The sequence below is a fragment of the Gymnoscopelus braueri genome (genome assembly GCF_963280865.1).
Source record: "Gymnoscopelus braueri genome assembly, chromosome: 6".
Classification (NCBI taxonomy): Eukaryota; Metazoa; Chordata; class Actinopteri; order Myctophiformes; family Myctophidae; genus Gymnoscopelus; species Gymnoscopelus braueri.
Genome location: NC_137607.1, coordinates 5,233,457 through 5,251,875, shown reverse-complemented (window position 1 = coordinate 5,251,875; position 18,419 = coordinate 5,233,457). Strand labels below are relative to the sequence as shown.

At 39.0% G+C, this 18,419-nt stretch overlaps 1 protein-coding gene across 1 annotated transcript; it reads right to left on the bottom strand.

Annotated features, from left to right (window-relative positions):
* Positions 1-1,312: 1,312 nt before the first annotated feature.
* Positions 1,313-17,557, bottom strand: LOC308086431 (uncharacterized protein). Its single transcript, XM_080429953.1, has 4 exons — positions 17,469-17,557; positions 13,422-15,065; positions 7,308-8,903; positions 1,313-3,150 (listed from the first exon to the last, which is right to left on the bottom strand). The coding sequence occupies exons 2-4, from the start codon at positions 15,054-15,056 to the stop codon at positions 1,507-1,509; spliced, it is 4,875 nt and encodes a 1,624-aa protein (XP_080286079.1). The 5' UTR covers positions 15,057-15,065; positions 17,469-17,557; the 3' UTR covers positions 1,313-1,506.
* Between the last annotated feature and the right edge of the window lie 862 nt (positions 17,558-18,419).

Here is an 18,419-nt window from a genome sequence, read left to right as displayed (position 1 = left end):
GATGGTGGACTCCAGTGCCTGCTTCACCATCTTGTACCCATGCTGTCTTCAAATGTATGTTACTTCAAGCATTATACTTGATAATTCAAAGCCCCAGCAACTTTCTATGGGCTTTGAGCTATTAAGGGTAGGGTAAGTGATTTGCTTTTGTTAAAATAAGTGTTAAATAGCTCTATATTCTGATAGTACTCATTGCTATTACAGTGTTTGTTCAGTAAAAGGGGTCTCTATGTCTCTCCAGCTCTTTATTAAACAGAAAATGCATTTTCAGTACTCTCTCCTGATTGGCTTAAATGTTGTCACCTACCTGAAAATGTACATAATTCTGTTTAGCCTACTAATGAGACCCATCATCATCATGATTTGTGTGCATGGGGTTCTCATCTTAACCAAGCTGCTTGCTTAATGAGAGTTCCAGTTTAGTAGACCTTGTATTGTGAATTTGTACTTCCATGTACTGTTATGTACTGTCATGTACTATTCTCATGTCTTACTAAATAAACTACATCAATCAATCAATCAAAAAACCCCTGTGACCGAACAAACGCTCTGTAGTAATGATTACTATCAGAATATAGTACTTTGACCTTTTAACAAAAACAAAAAAAAATAACAAAAAAAGATCACTTACCCTACCTAAGGCTTCAATATCTATTCTATTCAGTACACTGTAAAATAAAGAGTGTTAATCCTACTATCAGAAAACTATCCACATGTCCCTCAGTCTGTCTGTATCCTTTTTTCTCCTCAATAAGTTGGCCAATGGATCAGATACATTTTTTAATAGACAAAATGCAGAAAAAGAAAACAGCAACAACACGCCAGGGAAATGTATTGGTTTCATCTTCAGTGATTAGAAGAGATTTTGAGTGAGTCTGTTCAACTGTAAACTGAATGACAGAGTTTAATCTCAGTAAAAATTATTGTGACACAACAGATTACATTTTCCATTTGTTTGTGGTTGGATTTAACATAATCAGTATAACTGCTTCAAATACTACTCACCTTTTCTTTGTTTTCTCAACTAGAAGTTAAACCTTGTTTTAATCATATTATTTCAATGACATTTTACGAATTGCTATCATTTTATGTTATTACCCTGAGAAGTAAAAAGATGGTAATAATAATAATAAAAATAATAATAAGCTCTGATTATTGTTTTTATCGTGCTCAGTTTATAGACACAAGAAGCCCCCCCCCCTCCTTCAGGACATGATCTAACAGAAATGTTGAGTTGAACTGAAACTTGAATGCAATAAAAATACAATGAAATATAAGATTAAGTCCTTAAAGTAGGCAAGTACCACAGACAGAGAAAGCATTTTAAGCCGAAATACTTCAATGGAGAACTCCCTTCGGCCAGAATGAAAGACAGTTAAATGGCCTGATTTGACTGGAAGTAAACCTGTAAATTAACCCTTCCATATACACATTTGTTGTCTTAAATGAAAACAAGCCTTTTCATGAAAAAAAACACACCACCAACAACAAAAACAGAGGATTAGTCTAATCTGGGTGATTGACAGGTGAAATGATCAGAGGAGCAGAGTTTTTACCACCTTCATGAAGTCCAGGACAGAAGAATGGACAGAGTTTCTCAGTGAAGGTGCAGCCAGTGTAAGAGTGGATAATAACTCCCGTCTCCACATCATAAAAGGAGACCAGACCCTCCTCATAATCCACAAACACTCCCACTTTCTGGGGTTTCTCTCGTGCAGGGAGGAGGACATGAATGTCAGCAGCAGCATAGTACTCATTTCCATTAATCATATCTATAGTCCAGTAACCGTTGCTGGGTCCCCGTATGATGGAATCCAGCTTCCTGTCGATGGACTCTCTGGCCACTCCTAAAAACCATTGAGTCTTGTCTTTAACCTGAACCTCATAGTAAAATTTTCCTGAGGAGAAGCTTTGTTTTCCTAAGACAAAGATATATCTAGAGAATCTCTTTGTGTTGACTGGGAGGTTCTTCTTTATGCATCCATCATTCACTTGTTTTCCATCCCCAGACATGAAGAGTTCACAGTGTGCTGTATCAGGGTCCAGAGTTACATCCACTGCATATTTCTGGATCCACCTCAGCTCAGCCTCACACAGCTTCTTCATCTCTTCACTGAGTGTCTTCTCCAGCTGAGCCAAAGCTGTCCTCATAGTCTCCCCATATGAAGAGTGATGGACATTGACCGTTGTCCAGTCCTTGGTGTGTGGAGGGGGGTTGATGAATGGTACATTCTGGAGGAAGAGGATGTGGTCCTCAGTGTATAAGAGCTGGTTCAGCTCAGAGCTTCTCTCCATTAACTCAGTGATCTCTTGTTCCATCTCTTTAATGAAACCTTCAGCCCGTTTCTCTGTGGTTTTCTGCTTCTCTTCAATCACAGCAACAACCTCAGCCTGGCTTCTCTCAATATAGCTGATCAGAGTAGTGAAGACCTGCACACTGTCTGTTATCTCCCTTTCTGCATCTTTCTTGCTGAGATCTACTGAGTTTTTGACCTCCTGAATCTTCAGTTGTCTCTCCTGGATCATCTGCTGAACTTCAGCTTCTGCCTTTCCCAGCTCAGCCTGCTTACCGTCATATTCTTCTTTCAGAGATACAATTTCATGGAACTTGTGGTCTGACTCAGTGCAGAACAGACAAACACACACGTAGTCAGTCTTACAGAACAGCTCCAGAGGAATGTTATGCTTCTTACACAAAAAGTCTTCCAGGTTTTTTACAGGGTCGATTAGTTTGTGTCGCTTAAACCCAGAGACTCTCTGATGAGGCTCCAAATGAATCACACAGTAGGAGGCCAGACACACCAGGCAGGACGCCACAGCATTGAGCTTGGTCTCAGTACAAAAGTCACAGAAGACTTCAGCTGGTTTAGCAGATTCTTGGTTTGTGTTGGAGTCTCTTTTCAGCTGCTCTGTCTCCGTGAACTGATCAGCCATGAAAGTATTGACAAAGACTTCTGGGCTGTCATTAAAGGTTATTATACATTGTGGACACAGACACACATCATTAGTGTCAAAGTACGGTGTGACACAGGTTTTACAGTAGTTGTGTCCACATGGAGCGGTGACTGGATCAGTGAACACATCCAGACAGATAGAACACAGGAACTGGTCTTCAGACAGGAGACTGCTGGCAGACGCCATTTCTACACACTGAGAATAAAGATGAAAATATATCAGATCAGATGTAGTTCTTGAATGCTACTTCTCACAGCTTATTATGAATCTGGTCTGGATTGTAGGAATAGAGCACAAAACGGACAGGGGAATGTCATGGAATATGAAAATAGGTAAACATTAACTCTGGTCCATAGTGTTAGAAGGAGTTCTCCTAAGGAGACACTATGGACCAGGGCTAGGTAAACATCATGTCTGGATACAGTTAACTCTTACTTTTATTCTGTTAATGAATAATATCAGGGGTGATGCAACTTTGATGATGGAAAGGGACACTATATTTCCACACTCACTCCAAAGGGCCACATTGCACATACTGTCGGGCAGACATCTCTTATCTCCGTATTTTAACTTTTTTCATAAATTAATTACTTACTTCGCCATTCTACAGTATGTCACACAAAAGTAGTAAAAATAGCCGATCTATCGGAATCCTGAAAATAAACATTTTTAATCTAATTTCAAATGCATTTAGTTATACTTATGTTAACTTTATGAACTTAAATACAAATACATTGGACATAAAAAAGACAATAACATTTTAATACTAGTCATTAAGCTACTAATATAGACTGAAGTAATTGAAGCGGGTCATGTTTGGAATTGTAGCAGCTGAAATCAATAATATATCAGTATTCTGACATTAACCTGAGGGCCGCATTAAGTGATGGTGGGGGCCGCATGTGGCCCCCGGGCCACCAGTTGCTTGCCCATGTATGATATGCATCATTATCTGCTGTACTCACGAGTCTTTAAGTTGTCAGTATTTCTGTGTAAGTAAGTCCTGTTGAATGAAGGTTTTGTAGACAGTGTGTGTCACAGTGTCAGCCATAGAGGTAGGGTGTCAGCACATTAGTTTCTGTTTACAATGAGGTAATAACTCCTCCTCCTTGTAGCTGTTAACCCTTCACAACCTCTTCTTCTAGCTGCCATTTACACCATGCACATCATGAGAGAGAAAGGAAAAACCTTTACATTTAACTTTGTTGTTTATCTTTATTTCAGTGTGGAACACTGTTGCCTTCAGTTGCGTTCAGATTGATCTCCCAGCTGGTTTAGCCGTGTGTGTGTGTGTGTGTGTGTGTGTGTGTGTGTGTGTGTGTGTGTGTGTGTGTGTGTGTGTGTGTGTGTGTGTGTGTGTGTGTGTGTGTGTGTGTGTGTGTGTGTGTGTGTGTGTGTGTGTGTGTGTGTGTGCGTGTGTGTGTGTGTTTACTCTGCCTGGCTTCTTTGTATATAAAACAATTATAATTATTAAATAGTGATAATATTTCTCATTTCTCTAGCTATAGTAAGGCCATGCATATAGAATTGTATGGGATGATGAGTTTATGTCCATGAGCCTGAATGGAATGAATAAAGGATATAAAGAATTAATTTTAATCAATTAATTAATGCATCCATGATTTTGAGTCAGTGTGTTCTCTGCATCGTGATCTTTGTGGTTTAAAATGGTTATATTATGTTAAATACTGTACGTGAAATCTCTGTCTTTCCTTGTGTCTGTCTGAACTGATTATTAGTAGGTGGTCAAAGTTCAAAGGTCTTGGAGATTAAGGATGGTCCAATTGCTCACAAAGTCTCTGATGTAGTCTCCATGTACCAAATGTAATTATTTCAGCTTTAATAACTGAATAAAATGGCTTCACCTTAAGCTATTCAGCAATATTTAGAGTTTTATAATTCATTCAGTCATTCAAGTCAATCCTGTTTTGGACAGGATCCAAACATCAACCAAATAAACACATTTTGCAGAAGAATATTTGTACACAACCACAACCATCCATTTAAGAAAAAACATGATTTTACTTGTTCTACCTCTGGCAGTGACATCTCAAAAACTAAAGCCTTGTTGTTCTTTGCTATTTTGCCTGTTTAGTAAGTTGAAATCTTATGAATGTAATTATTATGGGTTATATTATATTGTATGTCTCTGTACCCCCCCCCCACCCCCCAAACACATGGCACTTAGTTTACACACATTTCCACTAAAAGGACCGCAATGGAGATAAGCTCTCAAGCCTTTTTGAGATGTAATCCTTTGTACAAATATATGGTGAAAAATATCAATCAATCGATCGATCGATCGAGATCAATCAATCAATCAAGGAGAGCATATATTGTGAAACCATGAACACCAAGTTAAAAAAAATATGAATGTTAGGCTAGATGTGCTGCTTAGTCCTCTGTTCTTCCTGACAGGAGAATGAGGCCCTACAACACTCCTTGAAATTGTGTTGCACTAATAGTTCATCTAATCTGTTTTATCTCTGTCACTCCCATTGGTCCATTCTTATTGGCTCCTCTGGCCTAGGCATCTCCTATGAGGAGAAAAGTGCCTTGCCAGTGACCCAGAACACTGGGTCAAAGGCCAGGCACATAAATAAACAAGAAGGAATTTGAGAATAGGCAGTGTGCACCAAACACTTATTAGCATGGCTTCCCAGACAATGTATCCACATCCATGTATTGCTAAATATACAAAATAGTTTTAACAGTTGTTCGTTGCTGTTCACTTTCTCCTCAACCTGCAGCAAAATCAACTTCTCTGACATTCATCGTGTTATGTTATGTTTTCAGCTTCTTAATTTCAGTCATTTGTCATTTTCTTTATACATGGATAATACAACTGCAGGAGAACGACCTTAACTTCCTCACGTGTTGATATGGAGCTTTGCTTTAAGGATTTGAGTCTTCATCATCTTATAGGCTTCATTTCCAGCAGCAGGTTGTTCAAGCATGGTTCACTTCCTCAAAGTCTCTGAAACATCTTGAATATCTCACGCCATAAATCTCCATTTGCCTCTTTCCTTACTGCCATGATTTAGGAGACATAGCTATGGGTTCAGCTTTAATAACAGACATACGGTACATTAATATGTTGACATTAATTATAACAACAGACTGTTGCGTCTGTTGTTATAATTACTAACAGAATATCTCCTCTCATCCCAAATTAAATATCTTCACCTGAAGTCATTTAGCACTGACTCTCAGTTATCACTCTCTTTAGTATGTGACTGTGTCTGTCTATCACACATAACTTCATTCTACATTTGAGCGTCAGCAACATCAAACTGTTTTCATAGGTATTGGTGCCATCTACTGGCTGTGATGGTGGATTCCAGTGCCTGCTTCACCAGCTTGTACCCATGCTGTCTTCAACTTTCTGGGCTTTGAGTTATCAAGTATATTTCAGATAAAGAAGGCTTCAATATCTATTCTATTCAGTAAACTGTAAAATCAAGCGTATTAATCCTACTATCAAATTGAGAAAACTCTATCCACTGTGTCCTTCTGTATCCATTCTTCTCCTCAATAAGTTAGCCAATCGCTCTGAAGCTGTACATAGGCATTGAGCATTGGCATAGGCAGGGACTGACAAAGCAGATTTGTTTTTAAATTGACAAAATTCAGAAAAAGAAAACAGCAACAACGTGCCAGGAAAATGTAGTGGTTTCATCTTCAGTGATATTAGAACATTTTGAGTGAGTCTGTTCAACTGCAAACTGAATGACAGAGTTTATTCTCAGTACAATTATTGTGACACAGCAGATTACATTTTCCATTTGTTTGTGGTTGGATTTAACATAATCAGTATAACTGCTTCAAATACAACTCACCTTTTCTTTGTTTTCTCAACTAGAATGAAGCTAAACCCTGTATTAATCATATCATTTCGATGACATTTTACTTATATAATTATGAATTGCTATCATTTTATGTTATTACCCTGAGAAGTAAAAAGATGGTAATAATAATAATAAAAATAATAATAAGCTCTGATTATTGTTTTTATCGTGCTCAGTTTACAAACACAAGAAGCCCCCCCCCCCTCCTTCAGGACATGATCCAACAGAAATGTTGAGTTGAACTGTAACTTGAATGCAATAAAAATACAATAAAATATAAGTCCTTAACGTAGGCAAGTACCACAGACAGAGAAAGCATTTTAAGCCGAAATACTTCAATGGAGAACTCCCTTCGGCCAGAATGAAAGACAGTTAAATGGCCTGATTTGACTGGAAATAAAATTGTAAATTAACCCTTCCATGTACACATTTGTTGTCTTAAACAAAAAAACACACCACCAACAACAACAAAAACAAAAACAGAGGATAAGTCTAATCTGGGTGATTGACAGGTGAAATGATCAGAGGAGCAGAGTTTGTACCACCTTCGTTAAGTCCAGGACAGAAGAATGGACAGAGTTTCTCAGTGAAGGTGCAGCCAGTGTAAGAGTGGATATTAACTCCCGTCTCCACATCATAAAAGGAGACCAGACCCTCCTCATAATCCACAAACACTCCCACTTTCTGGGGTTTCTCTCGTACAGGGAGGAGGACATGAATGTCAGCAGCAGCATAGTACTCATTTCCATTAATCATATCTATAGTCCAGTAACCGTTGTTGGGTCCCCGTATGATGGAATCCAGCTTCCTGTCGATGGACTCTCTGGCCACTCCTAAAAACCATTGAGTCTTGTCTTTAACCGTAACCTCATAGTAAAATCTTCCTGAGGAGAAGCTTTGTTTTCCTAAGACAAAGATATATCTAGAGAATCTCTTTGTGTTGACTGGGAGGATCTTCTTTGTGTTGACTGGGAGGTTCTTCTTTTTGCATCCATCATTCACTTGTTTTCCATCCCCAGACATGAAGAGTTCACAGTGTGCTGTATCAGGGTCCAGAGTTACATCCACTGCATATTGTTGGACCCTCCTCAGCTCAGCCTCACACAGCTTCTTCATCTCTTTACTGACTGTCTTCTCCAGCTGAGCCACAGCTGTCCTCATAGTCTCCCCATATGAAGAGTGATGGACATTGACTTTTGTCCAGTCCTTGGTGGATAGAGGGGTGTTGATGGACCCGACGTTCTGGAGGAAGTGGATGTGGTCCTCAGTGTGTAAGAGCTGCTTCAGCTCAGAGCTTCTCTTCATTAACTCAGTGATCTCCTGTTCCATCCCTTTAATGAAACCTTCAGCCTGTTTCTCTGTGGTTTTCTGCTTCTCTTCAATCACATGAACAACCTCAGCCTGGCTTCTCTCAATACACCTGATCAGAGTAGTGAAGACCTGCAAGTTGTCTGTTATCTCCCTGTCTGCATCTTTCTTGCTGAGATCTACTGAGTTTTTGACCTCCTGAATCTTCAGTTGTCTCTCCTGGATCATCCGCTGAACTTCAGCCTCTGTCACTTCCAGCTCAGCCTTCTTACCGTCATATCCTTCTTTCAGAGATATAATTTGATGTAACTTGTGGTCTGACTCAGTGCAGAAGTGACAAACACACACGTGGTCAGTCTTACAGAACAGCTCCAGAGGTCTGTCATGTTTCTTACACATAATGCCTTCCAGGTTCTTTACAGGGTCGATTAGTTTGTGTCGCTTAAACGCAGAGACTCTCTGATGAGGCTCCAGGTGAGTCTCACAGTAGGAGGCCAGACACACCAGGCAGGACTTCAGGGCCTTGAGCTTGGTCTCAGTACAAATGTCACAGGAGACTTCATCTGGTTTAGCAGGTTCTTGGTTTGTGTTGGAACTTATTTTCATCTGCTCTGTCTTCCTGGACTGATCAGCCATCTGCTCTGTCTTCCTGGACTGATCAGCCATCTGCTCTGTCTTCCTGGACTGATCAGCCATCTGCTCTGTCTTCCTGGACTGATCAGCCATCTGCTCTGTCTTCCTGGACTGATCAGCCATCTCAGAATTGGAAGTATTGACAAAGACTTCTGGTCTCTTATCAAAGACCATTTTACATAGTGGACACTGACACACATCATTAGTGTCCCAGTAATGTGTGATACAGGGTTTGCAGTAGTTGTGTCCACATCCACATGGAGTGGTGATTGGATCAGTGAACACTTTCAGACAGATAGAACACAGGAACTGGTCTTCAGACAGGAAACTGCTGGCAGTCGCCATTTCTACACACTGAGAATAAAGATGAAAATATATCAGATCAGATGTAGTTCTTGAATGCTACTTCTCACAGCTTATTATGAATCTGGTCTGGATTGTAGGAATAGAGCACAAAACGTTTGACCGGACAGGGGAATGTCATGGAATATGAAAATAGGTAAACATTAACTCTGGTCCATAGTGTTAGAAGGAGTTCTCCTAAGGAGACACTATGGACCAGGGCTATAGTAAACATCATGTCTGGATACAGTTAACTCTTACTTTTATTCTGTTAATGAATAATATACATCATGGGTGATGCAACTTTGATGATGGAAAGGGACACTATGGGTGAGTTCGGAAACTATCGGCTTTTGAGCTTGTAGATCTGCTATTTTTGCTATTTTTGAATTGGAATCCTCATTTGTTTTACTATTTCTTTAATCGGAATCCTGAAAAGAAACATTTCTATTTAATTTCAAATGCATTTAGTTATACTTATGTTAACTTTATGAACTTAAATACATAGATAGATAGATAGATAGATAGATACTTTATTGATCCCCAAGGGGAAATTCAGATATCCCATAGCTCATACAGGCAAGGTTTAGTTAAAAACACATCACAAAAAAGGGGGGGGGGGCACAGGTTAAAACTGAGAGAAGACAAATATAAAAGATATATTATGAAATAAGCATAAAAAAACATTTAAAAGGTGTCACTGGGAATAAAAATATACATATACATTGGACATAAAAAAGACAATAGAATTTCAATACTAGTCATTAAGATACTAATACAGACTGAAGTAATATAAGTGGGTCATGTTTGGAATTGTAGCAGCTGAAATCAATAATATATCAGTATTCTGACATTAACCTGAGGGCCGCATTAAGTGAAGGTGGGGGCCGCCAGTTGCCCATGTATGATATACATCATTATCTGCTGTACTCACGAGTCTTTAAGTTGTCAGTATTTCTGTGTAAGTAAGTCCTGTTGAATGAAGGTTTTGTAGACAGTGTGTGTCAGCCATAGAGGTAGGGTGTCAGCACATTAGTTTCTGTTTACAGTGAGGTAGAAACTCCTCCTCCTTGTAGCTGTTAACCCTTCACAACCTCTTCTTCTTCTGCCATTTACACCATGATCATCATGAGAGAGAAAGGAAAAACCTTTAAATTTAACTTTGTTGTTTATCTTTATCTCAGTGTGGAACACTGTTGCCTTCAGTTGCGTTCAGATTGATCTCCCTGGTTTAGTAATGTTTGCATGTGTGTGTGTGTCAGTGTGTGTGCAGAGTGTGTGTCTGTGTGTGTGTGTGTGTGTGTGTGTGTGTGTGTGTACTGTGTGTGTGTGTGTGTGTGTGTGTGTGTGTGTTTGTATGTTTGTTTGTTTGTTTGTTTGTGCGTGCGTGCGTGCGTGCGTGCGTGCGTGCGTGTGTGTGTGTGTGGGTGTGTCTGTGTGTGTGTTTAGTCTGCCTGGCTTCTTTGTATATAAAATAATTATGAAATAGTGATAATATTACTAATTTCTCTAGCTATAGTAAGGCCTTGCATACAGAATTTTGTTCATGAGCCTGAATTTAATCAATAGGACATAACAAATTAATTAATTAATTAATCAATTAATTAATTAATGCATTCATTATTTTAAGTCAGTGCGTTCTCTGCATTATGATCTTTGTTCAGTTTAGATTTAGGGAAACACTCCTCCTCCTTCTCTGTTAACCCTTCACAACCTCTTCTCTATATGGCTTCACCTGAAGTTTTTTTTTAGCAATAATAAGAGTTTTACCATTCATTCAGTCAAGAGTTTCAGTTAAATAATTTGAAAGATATTGTGTCATGCAGACTGTTATCTTTTATTATAATCATACAGTATATTGTTATTGTTTGTTTCTAAAGACAATAATTGATGTTTTTTACCTAGCTGTTAGGAGCTGGTGGCATCAGAGAGTGAAGTGGATAGACGAATAACCTATTTTTAAAGTTAACAGTCATTTGGTAACCTACATATAATTATTTAGTGATCAGGCTCCTTACTTTAATAATAACGACATACTTACACAAACCTTTTGGATTTTTAATTTCCTATTCAACTTCCAGCTATAATTCATATGTGTTTAAGGGCGCGTTCGAAAATTACGCACCGGAGCACACTCGCCTATTAGTTTGTATAGGCCAGTGCGCTCAATGCTGTATTTTCGAACGCACCCATAAGTGTATACATTTCAAAGATCAGATGGACAAGGGTATTCACTATTCATACATAGCAGTTTTGGACAGGATCCAAACATCAACCAAATAAACACATTTTGCAGTAAAATATTTGTATACACCCACAACCACCCATTTAAGAAAAAAACATGGTTTTACTAAATTCTACCTCGGGCAATGACATCAAAAAAAATAAAGCAATTTTTTTTTTAGATGTGTTCCTCTAATTACATCATTCTGCATTTGCTGAGCATCAAAATGTTTTCATGGGTACTGACGCCATCTACTGGCTGTGATGGTGGATTCCAGTGTCTGCTTCACCTGCTTGTACCCAGGCCTTCTTCAAGTGAATGATCTTCATTTAAAGGTTCCTGGAGGCCTCAATGTCTTGGAGACAAAATACACATTCATGCTAATCTTTAATGTCCAATGTAGGATGAAACCTCCTGTTCCCTTAAAACATTTTTATATGTTTGCTCTTTGCCGCTATTTGGGCCTTGAGGACCAATCTTCCCACCTGTCTTCCAGAATAGTAGAAGGGGTAGTTTTGTTAGCTTTTAGTTTTCAATAACATACTGTATACTATTTATTTAGATTCATGTGGCGTTATGAGTTGCAGTGTGAACTCTGTGTGTGCATGCGTCAGGGCAGGAATTTCACAGAAGCCATGAAGACCATGGCCACGTTACTGTGCTCTCAGTTTGGACTTATGCCCTTGAAATAAATATATGCCGTAAGGCCACAGAGGCCTTGTTGTCCCGCCCACACTGCCCCAATTAATATCACCATTTTCTCCTCTGACCTCTTTCCTGTCAACATGCTTTTTAGACACCAGTGTCTTTTGTCGAGATTCTGAATTATTTTCTCCTCTTGACTCTCCATCCACATCTTCAAATGAGTCCAGTGACTCTGATTAGTTCAATTTGTAAATATACCAATACATTATTTTGTGAAATAAATAGCTTTTTATATATAGGCTATGTCTTTTTCATGTATTGAATTCACTAGAAGTTAAAAATAATAAAATAAAATCCTCCCTAACCCTTAAAGGTAGGGTAAGTGATTTGCTTTCGTTAAAATAAGTGTTAAATAGTTCTATATTCTGATAGTACTCATTGCTATAGAGTGTTTGTTCAGTATTAGGAGTCTCCTTGTCTCTCCACCTCTTTATTAAACAGAAAATGCATTTTCGTTTCAGTTTCATTTCCAATTTTATCCAACCAGGACAGAGAACTCAATCAGGATACAGATTAAACAAGTGAAATTGGAAGTGATGACACTAAGAAATGAGCAGACAAAATTGGAACTGGAACACTATACAAATTAAGCTTAAAAATGGGTACTTTCTCCTGATTGGCCGAGATTTTGACACCTACCGAAAAATGTATTTTCTGTTTATTAAAGAGCTGGAGAGACAGGGAGACATCTGTTACTGAAAAAACACTCTATAGCAATGATTACTATCAGAATATAGTATTTTAACCTTTTAACAAAATACTTTTTGTTTTAACCAAAAAATATCACTTACCCTACCTTTAATATATGTTTGTGGTTGCATTTAACATCAGTATAACTGCTTTGTTTCTTTTCTCAGCTAGAATGAAGCTAAACTAAAAAGTTTTAATCATATCATTTCAATAACATTAACTTAAATTTTTACATTAGCATTATTTTACTTTATGTTGGTCCAAGAGTGGTCCAAGTTATTACCTTCAGAAAATAAAAGAAAGTACCTTCTTCAATCTGATTTGTGTTTTTATTGTGTTAAGTGTTAACTCTGAAAGCATAAAAAGAAGGGAACCCTCTAGATTCAGGACACGATCCACCACTACACCCTGTCCCACAACCAACATGTTGAGTTCATAAAATGAAATAAAATAGATTACACAATCAAGTGATTATAGCAAGGAAGAAATGTAGATACGATTCAACAATCTCTCAGACATAGAAAACATTTCAGCTAAATACTTGCTTCAATGCAGAACAAATTAACTTGAGTTTAGAATACATCTATTATGAACAACAGTTAAATTGCTTGATTTGAAATGACAGCTGACAGAAAATAAACATTAATCCTTACATACACATTTATTGTCTTAAATGAAATCTAACATTTCCAGCTGATATTAGTCTAGTTTGAGTGAATGACAGGAGAGATGATCAGAGGAACAGCATTCTTACCACTATAATTAGGGAAAGGATTAAAGTATGGATAAAGTTTGTCAGTGAAGGTGCAGCCAGTGAAAGAGTAGATATGAACCCTGGTCTCCACATCATGAAAGGAGACCAGACCCTCTTCATAATCCACAAACACTCCCACTTTCTGGGGCTTCTCTCTTACAGAGAGGAGGACACGAGGGTCTTTAAGAGCCTTGTAATCATTTCCATTCCTCATACCTATTGCCCAGTAACCGTTGCTGGGTGCTCTCTGGATGCTTGATCCGTTCCTGTTGATGGACTCTCTGGCTACTCCTATTGTCCAGTGAGTCTTCCCTTTAACTTCAACCTCATAGTAAAAGCTTCCTGAGGAGAAGCCTTGTTTTCCTAAGACAGAGAGAGACTGAGAGAATCTCTCTGAGTTGTCTGGGAGATACTTCCATATGTCTCCATGACTCACTTGTTTTTCATTCTCGGACAAGATGAGTTTGCAGTGTGCTGTATCAGGGTCCAGAGTTACATCCACTGCATATTGTTGGATCCTCCTCAGCTCAGCCTCACACAGCTTCTTCATCATCTCTTGACTGAGTGTCTTCTCCAGCTGAGCCACAGCTGTCCTCACAGTCTCCCCATATGAAGACTGATAGATATTGACCTTTGTCCAGTCCTTGGTGGGAGGAGGGGTGTTGATGGATGGTAAGTTCTGGAGGAAGTGGAGGTAGTCTTCAGTGTGTGAGAGCTGCTTCAGCTCAGAGCTTCTCTTCTTTAACTCAGTGATCTCTTGTTCCATCTCTTTAATGAAGCCTTCAGCCTGTTTCTCTGTGGTTTTCTGCTTCTCTTCAATAACATCAATGAGCTCAGCCTGGCTTCTCTCAATACAGCTGATCAGAGCAGTGAAGACCTGCACACTGTCTGTTATCTCTCTGTCTGCATCTTTCTTACTGATATCTGCTGAGTGTTTGACCTCCTGAATCTTCAGTTGTCTCTCCTGGATCATCTGCTGAACTTCAGCCTCTGTCTTTCCCAGCTCAGCCTTCTTTCCTTCATATTCTTCCTTCAGAGATACAATCTGATGTAACCTGTGGTCTGACTCAGTGCAGAACTGACAAACACACATGTGGTCAGTCTTACAGAACAGCTCCAGAGGTCTGTCGTGTTTCTTACACATAATGTCCTCCAGGTTCTTTACCGGTTCGATTAGTTTGTGTCTTTTAAACGCAGAGACTCTCTGATGAGGCTCCAGGTGAGTCTCACAGTAGGAGGCCTGACACACCAGGCAGGACTTCACAGCATTGAGCTTTGTCTCAGTACAGAAGTCACATGAGACTTCATCTGATTTAGCAGATTCTTGGTTTGTGTTGGAACTGTTTTTCAGCTGCAGTGTCTTCTTGAACTGATCAGCCAACTCAGAAAGACAAGTATTGACAACGACATGTGGTCTCTTATAGAAGCGTTCTTTACAAAGTGGACACAGACACACATCATTAGTGTCCCAGTAATGTGTGATACAGGTTTTACAGTAGTTGTGTCCACAAGGAGTCGTGATTGGATCAGTGAACACGTCCAGACAGATAGAACACAGGAACTGGTCTTCAGACAGGAGACTGCTGGCAGACGCCATTTCTACACACTGAGAAGTTGAACAAAAGGTAAAGTATAATTAGATGTAGTTCTTGAATACATTGCTACTTTTGGTAGCTATGAATCTGGTCTGGATTGTAGGAATAGAGCACAAAATGTTTTACAGATGTACTGTACTAACATGCCAATTTTACCAATTGAAAGATTGGACAGGGGAATTTCAAGGAATATGAAAATAGGTAAACATTAGCCGCAAGCAACCCCCTATTTTTGCTATCTGGCATCTAGAGTTGCAACCCTAGACAGCCCATTAATTGATTGATTGATTGAATACTTAATTAACAGTTTGCAAAGACAAGCTCAAGGGAGTACAGTTCAATACAAGGTCTGTTAAGAGGATTTTAAACCCAAGAAAGCACTATGGCTTGTTTCCATTGTAGTCCTGACCTTTGTACTCAATTCATCTTAACATTTAATGACAGACAAATATACACTACTATGCAAAGACATCATATAAACGATAACCCAAACAGAAAAGACAGATCTGATTGTATATATGTTGATGTTCAGTATGAGAACATCCGGAGGGATGGGCCTGGCTCCTGAATTATATTAAACAACGTTTAACTCACCAACATTGTAGCTAAATGGAATGCTTGGATTATCCTCTTTCTATCTGCCAAGTTTTTGTTTCATAACAATCCACCATAGACATGTTATTATGAGCTTCTTTCTGACAATAAATTCCATGCAGGTGATTATTTTAAAAGTGTTGGAGTTTGGAAGCGCTCGTTGGAAATCACTCAACAGTCTAGCTCCATAACGGAGTGAGAGGTTCTTTATGGAGCTATCAACAGTCCGGCTGCTGTTAGCCCTGAAACATGACTGTCATACCATGACAGTCATGGTGCCGAGTCCCCCTGGTCTAAAGTTGTGTTCGATTTTTTCACATTGCCATCTCTCACATAAACATAAACGTTCAGATTTCAAATATAAAGTGCTTACCACCGAGCCACGGATGTTACAAGGCGATGCGGACCGCGATGAGTACCCGTATCTCCCGTATTGTTCAATAAAAAGCATTTTAATCCCATCGCCGGCCATTTTGTTTTTGTTTTTTTTTGTTTTGTAATGTATCAGAGTGCAATACACCTCCCAACCATTAGTGTCGCATGGTTGAAAGTATCGGAGACAATTTGGAGAAAATGGCCGGCGATGGGATTAAAATGCTTTTTATTGAACAATACGGGAGATACGGGTACTCATCGCGGTCCGCATCGCCTTGTAACATCCGTGGCTCGGTGGTAAGCACTTTATATTTGAAATCTGAACGTTTATGTTTATGTGAGAGATGGCAATGTGAACAAATAGAACACAACTTTAGACCAGGGGGACTCGGCACCATGACGCTTGTATACAAGCGTCATGTGAACCATGGCTAGGCTGCTGTGTGCCTCCTATTTCTAAAAGTCACATAATACGAGCGCTTCCAAACTCCAGCACTTTGAAAAATAATCACATGCACGGAATGTATTGCCAGAAAGAATCATAACTATGTCTATGGTGGATGTTTATGAAACAAAATCTTGGCAGATACAAAGAGAATCCGTGTACCTTTCGTTCAGTTGATTTGTACACGGATTAAAGAGGATACTTTCCGTAAAAGCTGCAATGTTGGTGAGTTTAACTCAATTAAACAATTCAGATCGGACTTTTCTGTATGGATGTATGGGCTGTCCAGGGGTTGGCATTTATGGACCAGAGCTAGCTGTAGAACACAACTCTCGTAGACGTATTTATGATTCTGACGTTTTCAATCTACGATAGTTGTAGGGTTCACCCCCCATGGACACAGGGACTTTCAGCACTATGCCCCGTAGACACTCCAAACATGTACAAATTGAAAATAAAGGTGCTAACCTCAACGCCCCAAATGTTAACTCTCGCTACGGGGTAGTAGTTTAATGTAATAATCCATATCTTTCAATAAAGAAGTGTTTTAATCCCGTCTGTGGCCGATTCTGTCGGAAGTTCCCAATGGGCGGTAGTGACGGGGCGCATCCGGTGAAACCCGGAATTACACTCAATGTAAACAGGTAAACGAGGGTGAAATAATGGCGTTCGGCCACAGACGGCATTAAAACACTTCTTTATTGAAAGATATGGATTATTACATTAAACTACTACCCCGTAAATAGAGTTAACATTTGGAGCTTGGGGGTAAACACCTTTATTTTCAATTTGTACATGTTTAGAGTGTCTACGGGGTATAGTGCTGAAAGTCCCTGTCTCCATGGGGGGTGAACCCTACAACTCTCGTAGATTGAAAACGTCAGAATCATAAATACGTCTACGAGAGTTGTATTCTACAGCTACTTGCGGAGGTAAACACCATGCCAGTTGCCGCTTTTATTCTGTTAATGAATAATACATCATTATCTGCAGTACTCACATGTCTTTCAGCTGTGAGTATTTCTGTGTAAATCCTGTTGAAGAATGGACGTTTTGAAGAGAGCGCATGTGTCGCCAGTATTACAGTACTTTGACTTCTTTCAGTTTAGATTGAGTTAGAAACTCCTCCTCTTCGGTCTGTTAACCCTTCACAACCTCTTCTTCTATTTACACCATTCACTAGAGAGTAACACGTGTGTGTGTGTGTGTGTGTGTGTGTGTGTGTGTGTGTGTTTTAACTCTATTGTGTGTGTGTGTGTGTGTGTGTGTGTGTGTGTGTGTGTGTGTGTGTGTGTGTGTGTGTGTGTGTGTGTGTGTGTGTGTGTGTGTGTGTGTGTGTGTGTGTGTGACTAATTTCTCTATCTATAAGGCCTTACATACCGGTATATCATTTTATGGGATGAGTTTATGTCCAAGACCCTGCATTTAATGAATATAGGCATTAGGCAGGGTATAGCCTAACAAATTAATGACTGAATTAATTAATTTGGAAAATATTGTGTTATGCAGCCTGCTATCTTTTAATATATTGTATTGTTGTTGTTTTTTCTAAAGAAAACAATATATAAAAAGAGTGTATTTTAAAATGATTGTCTCTTGAATCTGTTAGTTTGCTTTAAATATGGTTGGGTTTTTCTTTTATTTTTATTATTGCATAATCTATGGGTCTAGGTTTGTGTTCTCTTCACACATTTATACCCATTGAATTGTATGGGTTTAAAGTTCTGGCTGCACTAGACTAGTTGCTGGTGGCATATACTGAATAGACAAATAACATATAAGGAAACAGTCTTTGATACATATAAGTGACATTATTTGGTGATTGGTCTCCTTACTTTAATAAGAACTGACATAGCCTACTGTACACAAACCTTTTGGATTTTTCATTTCATATTCCACTTCCGGCTGTGTTAAAGAGTATACATTTCAAAGATCAGATGGACAAGGGTAT